The sequence below is a fragment of the Pyxicephalus adspersus genome, chromosome 3 (assembly GCF_032062135.1).
Source record: "Pyxicephalus adspersus chromosome 3, UCB_Pads_2.0, whole genome shotgun sequence".
In the NCBI taxonomy this organism is placed as follows: domain Eukaryota; kingdom Metazoa; phylum Chordata; class Amphibia; order Anura; family Pyxicephalidae; genus Pyxicephalus; species Pyxicephalus adspersus.
Window position 1 is genome coordinate 109,159,016 of NC_092860.1, and position 11,445 is coordinate 109,170,460.

General features: G+C 35.6%; 1 protein-coding gene across 2 annotated transcripts in view; it reads right to left on the reverse strand.

The window, feature by feature from the left end:
- Positions 1-11,445, reverse strand: part of GASK1B (golgi associated kinase 1B) — a 31,673-nt gene that overhangs the window by 11,281 nt on the left and 8,947 nt on the right. For both annotated transcript variants that reach the window (XM_072405975.1, XM_072405974.1), the window contains exon 2: positions 5,172-5,386. In XM_072405975.1, the coding sequence (XP_072262076.1) occupies positions 5,172-5,386 (215 nt within the window). The remainder of the gene's footprint in view (positions 1-5,171; positions 5,387-11,445) is intronic.

The window sequence follows — 11,445 nt, forward strand, 5'->3', positions numbered from 1 at the left end:
TTTTTCCCACATTCCTAGTTTTTTAGGGTTGTAGGGTGCCTTCATTGAAAGTTTCCTTTACTTCCATGCACTGCGGCAGGTTACATGTTATAGCAGATAGCAATGTGCATGTTTATGTATACTGGGCACATTAAAAATCATTGCGATGCATTGCTAAACCAAAGAAAATTGTGTTCTAACATTTTTGTGTGGATAGGTCCTTAAGGATGAATTAGAAATTCAGCTGGAGGAACCAATGAAAGCTGCCCAGAACCCAGGAGATTGGCAATTTCTGAAACCTTTTCCTGCTGAGGATTTCTACTAAAAAGAGTGCCAAACTGGCAGCAGGAAAGTTAAGTAATATCTTTCTTTTTGCAAGTATGCTTGTTCTGGAATATTTTATTTAATATAAAGGTCTCTTTGTATTGTGTTTGCATATACCATCTCATAATAAAAACACTTATTTTAAAAATCATAGCCCTTGCCAAACAGCTGTGACCATAATAATTCTGATGTTAAGCCAAACTTATTTGATGTGTTGAACCAAAAGGTCATGATCATGGCATCATTTACACAGTGTTTGAAAACTGCTGTTTATGACAACTGTGTAATGATCTGCTGAAAAAAACATACCAGGCTTGGGAAGAGAATGTTTCCCTAACTAGAACATGCAAAAAGAATTTAGGACCATAGGTTTATGTGTAAGGACTTTTAGCGGGCTATAATTAAGTAGCAATAACTCTTTGGTTAATACATCACCGTTCTTTTGCTTCTGTGTATATGTAATTTATTAACTCAGAAACTGGTAAGTCAGTACCAGAACTTTAAACATAAAAGGAGGCTTCTCCTATATAGGTTCTCCTAATGCTTGCACACATTAGCTTCTCTCTAGACCTGAGGAATGTTGTTGGAGGTTGAGGAATGCTGTTACTATTGACAGAAGTTACTCAATGCAAACGCTGAGGCCTCACAACTACTTGTGTGAGGACAAAGTGCACAAAAAAGCTCCTTCTGAAGACAAAATAAGATTTGTACAGGATACCATACTTCATCTTTTTACAAATTTATCAGCACGGGTTTACTGTTGAAAAAATACGCTGATCTGACACATCTACAGATTAAAAAGATAAGCCAGAACATGTTTAAACATAACTTCTGAGCAATGCATTTTTGCTGAAATACGAATGAAATTAAATGTAAGTATGCATCTACAGTATGGTCCAGGTATTAGGTTTGAGAAATTCAAAATGTTAAAATACACCGATTGCCTGATCTCTGTTAAATATGCACTATGCAGAAATGTTCAGTGTAAGAAATATCAAAATAACTAAAATGAGTTTATGAAAGTTGTGGAACAACAGGAGCAATATAGGTCACAAACAATAATGGGCCCATAGTTTCAGCCCAGACAAGAATGCTTGTCCTATCAACCATTGCTGTATATAAAAACATAAAAAAAAATGCTACCATAAAGCATTTACCATAACAAGTGGCTAATAAGATCATGGATACCTGTACATTGTGGTGAATGAGTGTATATGTGTTATTTATAATGAGATGAGATTTTTGTTGCATGAGTTTTACTAGCTCTCTAATGTTTACCAAGCCATTTATTGGCCAAAGGCCATTCTTCTTGAGAAAATTATATGTTTGAAAAGCTAAACCTGATGAATATTACTGATAATTTTTGTGGTATGTTTTCTTCCTTAACTTTATTCATGAAGTGTTCCAGTAAGATCTTTACAAGTAAGATCTTACTGAGGATGGTCTTAAGATAACTTGAGATATATGAAATATAGAAAAGAGGTAATTGTCAAGATCAAAACACAAAAAATCCAACCGCAGGAATATTTTTAGTAACAAAGATTAGGCTACGGCAGTGAAGATAACCAAATGACCATTTGGAGTTTTGCACTGCAAGGGTACCTGTGGGAGATATTACTTGCTATGGTGGTATAAGTAAAGGAAGAATGAATTAGAAGGACAGGAAACTTTGTTTCAATAACAGGCATCCTGAGTTTATGTCTCAGCTTAGACCCCCCTCTCCCATTGTACGTTGTTACTTTAAGGTCAACCCACACTGGCAAGAATATAAGTAAAAAATGTTAATAAATTATGATGTACGGTGTATGCAAAAGCATGATGACTGTAAAACATTCAAATTCATGAACAGATTGCAAAGATCGTACTTTTGATACTTTATAAATTAATGTGTTGAAAGAAATCTGATTTTGTTGTCCTGTGTGACTCTGACCCTGGATTAGAAGGCTAACTATCTCATATATTTTCCCACTCATTCCACCAACTTGTTGATAGGGTCTACAAGATGAAAAGCAGACACCTATTAATAAGCTGTCATGTATTTTGAAGTGTGACACACGCCAAACTATTTCTAAATGACTTGTACTATGTTTGGGGTCAATATAATCCTCACATGACTTTATATTACATTCCAGACATAGCACAGTCACAAAAGGGGAGTTAGGTTTGTAATGATCACAAAAGAAGCCATTACTGTCATAAGCCATCCTATTTTTATCTCCCGGATTCTTGCTCATCAAACATATTATACTTCACACAAATATTCAATGGAATGTAGCCTGTGTAGTCTGTATTTATGTATATATCAGACTGGATATACAGTATATATCAAGTCCTTTTGCATCTCAAATATTTTCAAATGCTGGAAACATTACTTTATATGAAAAACAACAAATATGTATCTGCTCATGAACACAAATGTTTTCGGAGTGGGTGTATTTTCCTAAGTTCAGTCATTTTGTCAGTGGGTGAGTACAGAATATGAAGAATTCAGAGAAGAAGAAGCAAAAATGAAAAAACACACGAGCAGGCATAATGGATTGTTATGAACACTCGAAGAGAAAACTGGAGAATGGGCAGAGAGGAGGAGGACAGTGGAAAAGTTCTAAAATGTTGCACATCATGCGATTTGTGAGAACAAAAACATTCACACTAAATAGGTGCAGGTAAACCATTTTTGTGTAGGGATTACTTAACTGAACCAATATGCACTGTGCATTTTTTCTGTCTACTAATAAAACATGTATTTCATGCTTTGGTTCCTAATTGTATGATAAATAAATACCAGCATTGGATTTTCTATTTGTAACTGGACCAGTAATGTCACCGAGACATACACAGCTTACATGCCCCATTTGTAAATGTGTGCTCTTATGCACTGCAGCACCAAAAAACAATTGAGTCTGACTTAGTAATGAGGTAGAGAATCTTCACACGATAAATTGTGTCACTTCAGTTATCCAGTAATGGATAGAAAACATTTTACTTTGAATACTCTAAGTGTTTTTATGAATTATGTGTATAGGAATATCCTTTCACTTGATAGGATAACACGTTCTTTAGTAAATAGGCCTCATTATGTGTGTATGAGAGCCCTATCAGTTGCTCAGAGAGTTACAGAGCTTCTTCCTGCCATTGTCCAAAGTGCTTGTATCTTCTTTTTCAAGCTAAAGACATCCATAGCATGAAATGGTTTGCTGATTGTCAGACAGGAAAGATCATACTTTCAGCTACTGAAGTTAGTAAAGTGCAGAAAGAAATAGGTAATATAAGAGATGAGTAGATAAGGATGGTGTGTGAATCTTTATTAAAATTGGGTGCCAAAAACACACCGCTCAATGGTTTTGCACCAATCAAAATGCATTTTCTAACAACTGCAGTTCTGGGAGAGGGAAGCAGATTCACGAAAATGTACATGACACAACAGTAAATAAAGTATATTTAACCCATCATAGCCATTGATCATTTGGTCTGCTGGTACTTCCACCTAGGCTGGAGAAAACCTATTGGGCTGTGCTAATTTATAGTTTGCTTTCAACATGGTTTGATTCAATCATTGATTTGTAGAATGTATATGCTGGGAGCAGCATACACAGTGTCTTCAGAGCTTCACCTATTTAACCACAGCAGAGCTTGCAGATTCTTGTCTCTCCCCAGCCCAGCTGACTCAGCATTGGTCTCCTGCTCTTGGGGCTCCATGTCCCAAGTCTGCTGTCCCTTCCCCTATGCCTTCCCCGCATACATTGCTTACTCTTCCCTTCATAGATTGTGCTGTAAAGACCAGTGTGGGCATAAACTAATGCAACAGTGCATGAGCAATGCCTATTCCTTGTGTAGACAAGTTACAAAAATGGTGGTCATTACAAAGTTTAGAGTATTCTGATATAGTATACTTACAGTGTTCCATGCCAGAGAGGTTACTGGTAAGACTAAACACTAATGCTGCTACTATGGAAAGACCACAATACTATAGCCATCAATAAACAGAGACTAGAATAATTTAACATTTTAGTTTTCAATATGCAAAACTTTGCATGCCTGTACATGGGGGAGCCCAGAGCACCAGTCCATTTCCCTGACCCCAACATATCTTCTTTTCTATATGTGCAGTCTTTCCAATCACATTCTGCTCCACTGGAACTTTGAATCTTTAATATCTAAGTCACCTTCATAAATTTAATGTGTTTGGGACATTTCTAAGTTGTAAATCCCTCAATATAAAAACGTAGTTATCTCAGTGCAAGTCATCTCCCATTAGAACTAATTACCATTGCTTTTTTTCCTGCAGGAACTGAACTTTCTGCAATGAAAACACAGAATAATGTAGACTGCTATGAATGAGCTCTTTTTTCAGGATTGCAGCTGTTTCCTCCTTTCAGTATGTCATTGGTCTCATAAATTATGTGAATGGTGCTACTGGTTGTATGATGTTGTGGCTTTTTAACCTACTGCCAACCTTAGTTTGAAAAAATATTCAGCAGGCAAGAAATTGACTAAATGTATATTATTAAATAAATATTCTTATGTTGTGAAAACGGAGTTACCAACTCATGTATAAAGATACAGACTACTGTAGCAGTATGCATGAGTATTAGGATATTGTCCATTGGACGTGTGGTATTTGGATAGACAGATGCCTTAGCACCCATCATTCTCTGTCACATATCTATCCATTTTATTACTGTATGTGGTCAACACAACGGTAGTCATCAACCTTTTGAAACACTGAAATTGCCTAAGACAGCCTAAAATATTCAACACATTCCCTTTAAATATATGAATGCATGATACAATATTATTACTCTTTTTTACATAAATACCTAATATACAATAATAAAAAATGTAATACAAAAAAAAACTAATTTACTTACTTGTAGAAGAAAATCAAAAAGTGCCATTTTGGACCATTCATGGTGATGGACGTCTGGGCAGCCTAGGTCTGCTTTTGGAGCTTTTCCATTCAGCCAACACTTGTGAGGAAGGTTTTTTTGGTAAGTTCCCCACTTAAGTTTAACAGATGACTGTGTAATGTTATCAGTAGAAGACAAGGAGGAATCCCACAGTATAACAGGACATGGCAGGACATCTGAAAAAAAAAATACTACAATGATTTAAACTGGCAAAATGGAAATGGAAATAGAAATTTACAGGATGTAGGACATGTAAACAGATTTCAACAACAATAATCCTTTTTAAACATTTGGTTTACTACACTTGGTAGTTAGTAAAATTATTTTTTATTAACCCAGTTTTAATTTACGCACAATGTGTTGTGAACACACCATTATTTAAATTTGATTTTTTTGATGGGTAAAACTAATAACTAACCTAAGTACAAATGAGACAACCCCAAGAAATCAATGAACAAGATTTATTTTCACTGGTTCACTCTAAGTCTATTGCTGTGAAAGTGAGAATGGCTAGGATCAACCTAGGATGACTTTTTAATACCAAAATGAACCTTTTTAAAAAAGAAACTTTATCTGTATTTAAAGGTATGTCTGAAATTTATTTATGCAGACCTAAAAACATAGATTTAGTAAAGCTCTCCAAGGTTTTCTGGATCACCCAGCTTCACTATTAAAAGTGTATTCTCTCCAGCCTTGGAGAGGTTTAATAAATCAGCCCAATGAGTTTATAAAGGCTCATATACATAACTGGTGTGAAGTCTGTACCTTCGATGAGCAATGAATGACCAAAAATGCATTTACATTTAAATGGGGAGCAATTAATCTACTTCCAAACAGAATGTACCAAACAATAGATAGCAATGCATTTATAAATATGATTGCAGTGTAATCAAAATGCACTGAGAGCATATCACTCCATAACTGTATAACACTAAATAGCTGCCAACTATTCCTACATAACATTCCTGAACTGCATATGTTTTAGGTTTTGGCATTGTTTTCTTTTCATTACAGGATCTGATAAATTGCTTACAATTTATAATCTAAATGGGCAAGTATGTATCACTACCTTGACATCGAACATGTTTCCTTACAGAAAACGCCCTCATCACCCTCATCCTGTCCAGGAATTTAGCTAAGCATACAGCTGCCATAGTGAATATGTAATCCCAGAACTTTATACATTAAAGTGATGTTTTGTAAGATATCTTCAAAGCAGAGAAGTCTTTGTTGTATGAAAGGACAAAATATCATGGCATTCTATTATCATAAATAACTATCCAGAGTCTGAAGACATGTTACCAGCATGATAAGCTGAACATATATTTGTACTTATAGCAATGTGAAAAACGCATTCACGAGGATAACATCCAAGCCCTCAAGTAAAAAAATGTCTACAGATCACAATGACACATGCCAGGAAGAAGAAGAAGAAGGTTCTCATATGTAATTAATTTTTAGCATTCTCAGTGAACAGTTTACCCTCCCTTTTCAACCTAATTATAGTTCAGTGATTTGTTATTTAGTGGTTTTTATGATGTTTTGATTGGTGGTTTCTTAAATACTGTAAAATAAATGTGGCTTTCTGAAACTGGAAAAACGATCATTATTATACCAACCTGAAGACTGAGAAGGTCCACAAGAGTTACAGCTATGATGAAATCTTTGCATCAAGCTAAACAAATAAAGCATCAGCATTCATAGGTAGGAGGTAACTGTTATTTTCTTTACTTAGCATGTTACATTAAAGTGGAATTCCAACAACTTTTTCGAAAAAGAGGAGAAATTGGATGTTGTAGAATATTTAGCACATTTTTTTGTTGCACATTTTCTTGGCTACCCTGACAGATATGTCACAAAAAAAGCCATTCGGATTGGCTTATGGCAATGTTCCCAGGGCCGAGGCTGGTAATAATAGTAATAATAATGTATATGGATAAGCACAGAATGTAGAGGGGTTCCAGGTGTCAAGATATATACGTTCTAACCTCTAAGTTTGACACTCCAACCCCTAAGTTTGACTTGGTTTGAGTGGGGCACAGAATACGTTTTTCTGTCTAAATAAGGTAATAGCATGTCTGCTGTTAAGCAGAAGTTTGTCGTAAATGGTTATGAGGTTATAATGGGGCACAGGTTTTATTTGAGCTTACTGACATGGGCTAAACCTGGGCATTTTTAAAGGTAATACAAATGTCTACCTTCAGCTAAAAAAAATAAATAAAAACCTATTTATCTAGTTGATGGGAAATCCAAATATTTCTAATCTTAATCCAGGCTCCAATAGACTGTGAAGCCACTCCTTTACCTGTCTCTATTTAGCCATCACCACCCACCTTACACCTATGGATTAAGGCAAGTAATATTCTTATTTCTGTAAAAGGCAATTAAATCTTTTATCAACTAAGAAGCCGGGGGGCATATTAACATTATTCTCCGGGCTCCCTCTTACCCCCTTTTATGTACAGGAGACAGGTGTCCACATCACTGCCCATTTAAATGTGAACATTTTCAATTAACTATCCAAATTACAATACAAAGTTGGGGACAAGCCTGTATGGGCACATGTGCAGGACTGTATTACTGCACCTGCTGCTGGTGAAGATGGCAGGCTTGGGTAAAACTTGCTTTTTTTAGTACCCAAGATGAAATTGAGTGTTAATCTTTTGGATGGTATTGGAAGCTTTAAAGCAAGGGTAGGCTAGGTGGGATATGCCTGAAGTAACACTTTAAAGTAAAATTACATCCCATTGAAATTGAAATTGAAATTGAAATTGAAAAAAAAAATATTTGATGCAAGACTTAATTAAAAGTGCATCTGCACTTACAAATACCAGTTCAACTTGGCAATAAAGTCAATCTAATCTAATGAAGCTTTCTGTGATGGTGTAGCTATGATGCACAACTGCTACTTCAATAAACAGTTTCCACTCTTATGAACGCTGTATGTGCTTGCAATACATTGGATTGATAAAAATGTAGGCTGTTTGTACTTTCTGCCTCACAAATATGTAGCTTGTCAATAGGCTCAGGATCACTTCTAGTCCTGCACACTACTTGCTGGTTGATATCACTTCCTCTGTTGATTAAAACCTCTCAGTTTAAACTGCAGCACTTTGGAGGGGTAGCATTTGAGACACAAATGGGAGATTTGGCTCACTCAAGGAAGGTAAAAGAACGTTAGGAGTCTTGTATTGTGGATTACATAGTAACTGGATTTGGTATTTTCTTAGATTGTCATACAGGAGCCTGTGCTTGTAGAATTTGTTGGAGTTTTGATTAGGGAAAGTTTAAATCTGAGAGGTTGTCTAAGGATCAGGGTAAGATAAGGGGTTGGGGGCACATTTTTTTACACTTTTTTGTGACAATAAAGACCCACACCCAGAACTATTAAGCACAGAGATGTTGCATGAATTTTTTTACAGCACAGTAAGACAAGTTGACGTCTTATAGACATATAATTTCTCTATATTATATTTACTGTAAGTCCCACAGGCATACTGGGAACACTGACTGAACCAAAGGTAGACTATAGGGACACAGATTTTACAAGTTAACAATGACAAATGAAACTGCTGAAACTGATGTTTTCTTCATCTTTTAAATGGGCTGTTTATGTAAGGACCTTTGCTTTTAAACAATGGCTTTGTGTGTAATATGTGATAAGGGACACAAAAACAGAAATGATCACCTTTCCATATTTAACAGAAAAATGTGTTAAAGTAATTGGTGTAACAAACAGTTTGTATAACAATAGTATCAAAATGGAACAGCCACATGTTAAGCCTGAGTCACCTTCCTGAGGAAACTGCTTTAAGATAACAGAATGCAGACCCACAAGATACAAACACGCAACCTACACCCAATCTATTCTTGCCCACTGAAGCAATCACAAAAGAGCTCTATCTATAAATGCTGCCTAACACATCTGTGCTTTATATGTTCATGATTAAGTAAAAGGCTGCATATAGAACGGTTACCTATTCAAATGAAGTAAAAAGGATCCACCAAAAAAGTACAATGCTGGCAAAGCCACATGGCAGAACACACAGTCACGTACATTATATTAGTAATCCCTAAGACCCCCAAGTAAACCTGCTGTTTGAGTTTTAAGTCATGAGAATTCAGAAGTGTAGTAAACATGCCAAGGCTGCAAAGCTAAATTTTCATCAGTCACCTCAGTGACAGGTGGGCTGCAATTCTGTTTACAGCACCCCTATTTACACATCCTCAACCATGCACTGCTATAGGATCTTTTAGGATCCTTTAACATTGGTGGATATTGTAATTAAACACTTAGATGATCTGGCTTAGGTTTAGGTAGGGCTGCTTCGAGGCTTTGTTTTCCCCAGCATCACTGTTAATCACTGCAAAACCTGTACCAAAGGCGAGTAGCTTCATAATCAGTCTAAAATAGCTGGTTTTGGCAGCAGATAGGTGATAGAGGTTTCCTACCTTTAACCCTGAAGCAGCAAATTTAAAGTCATGGATTGGGCCACTCTATACCTAAGGGGCCTTGGTAGTTGGGCATGGGCTGTTACAGCTGTAGTTTCACCCTCATCTTCACCTGCCAAGTTAGCAAATGTCCAGATCCCCAGTTAGTAAATGCAAAGATATAGTATGAGCGGGGTTAGGCAGCAAAGTTTGTGTACACTGTATGGCCCTGTTCACAAATGTGCTTTAGATTTCTGAGAACAGAATGTGTCTGTGTTTGCTGGTCAAAAAACAACCTGAATAAATAGGAACACTCTCCAAAACAAACAGTCAAACAGATAGCACTTCACTGACCATAGACAACATGTACATATCTTAATGACCCAGAGGACACATACTCCAGGAAAATTGATTTATAGACTAGCAATTGCGATTTTAAAAACAAATCTCATTACCTCAGATCATTTTATCGGAGACTAAAATTTTCTAATAACTCAAGGGGTTTGTTTCATCAAAGTAATTCACTTAGATAAGAACATCAACATCAACATAAAAGGTATTACCAATTTTTAAAATACTTAATTTTACTATTCCATCCAAGAATAATTTAGCAAACAATCAAAAATATTCCTACAAACATCCTTATTCTCAGTCCTTTAACTCTTTCCATTCTCATCCATTTATATCTGAACATGATCCAGTGTAGGATATTTTGCAAATGCATCTTAAAATCACATTTTAGTGATGTAAAATATTCACTCAGGTTAGGAAAATGCATAATGACAGCAATAATTTAAGGAAAGGAAATACTATACTACCTAAACATGTATTCAAATATTGAAACAGTATAATTGCAAAGATTTCTGTGTCATTTTGTCACATTGGGAATTTATGGCTGAGGATTTATGACACAAATGTAGTGCAATGTAAATAAATGCTAAAACTTACATCAATAATAGTATCAGCATCTACATTGCTTTCATACAATGGCATATATTATTCACCTAAAAGCTAGTGTGATGTTATGAGTCAGCTTTAGGAATTACATTTACACATTAAGATATAGGTAATGTTTACTATATACTAACCTTAACGTTTACATGTTAAAGTGAAGGATAATTTATTGCTTTCTTTGGGGTTGGTGTTGGTGTATGTTGGTGTTGGAGTATGCATTCATCTAAAATGTTTTGTTTTAAATATGGCGAGGAAGGAAGAGAGCACCTTTCCTGGTTTACTACTATATAGGTAGCCATTGGAGCCTTAGATAGCTGGAAGCCAATAGGCGACAATGGTTGTACAGGCACATGCTAGAACTTCAATCAGCTTACAATCGCTGTCTGTGTGCAAATATTCCCTCACTTGTTGTTTAGTGAAATTGTTACACCCAGATAGCCAGTAAAGAGATATCTCTCCAATGGGGACCTGGACAACAGTAATAATAAAACACAGCACTAATCCTTACCTAACCCTATCAAAAACTGAAAAAGGTTTAACTGGAAATACATTTGAATCTGGAACACCAACTGTGTATTACACCTAAAAATTATTTATTCCAAAAAGTGCTAAGCTTTCTGATATCAAATCTCCTTTCTCAACAACAACCAAGACAAGTTTAAAAAGCCAGAGACAAACATGCATACATAAAAGGCCTACAATCTATTTACATAACCATAATTGCTTGTTGTAATAATCAAATTATTTAACTATACTAAGCAAATATTTCAACTGAATCAAATGATATTCCACCTATGCCAAGGAAAGACAGTCATTTAAAATATAAACAAGCTGATAATTTAGTTTTTTT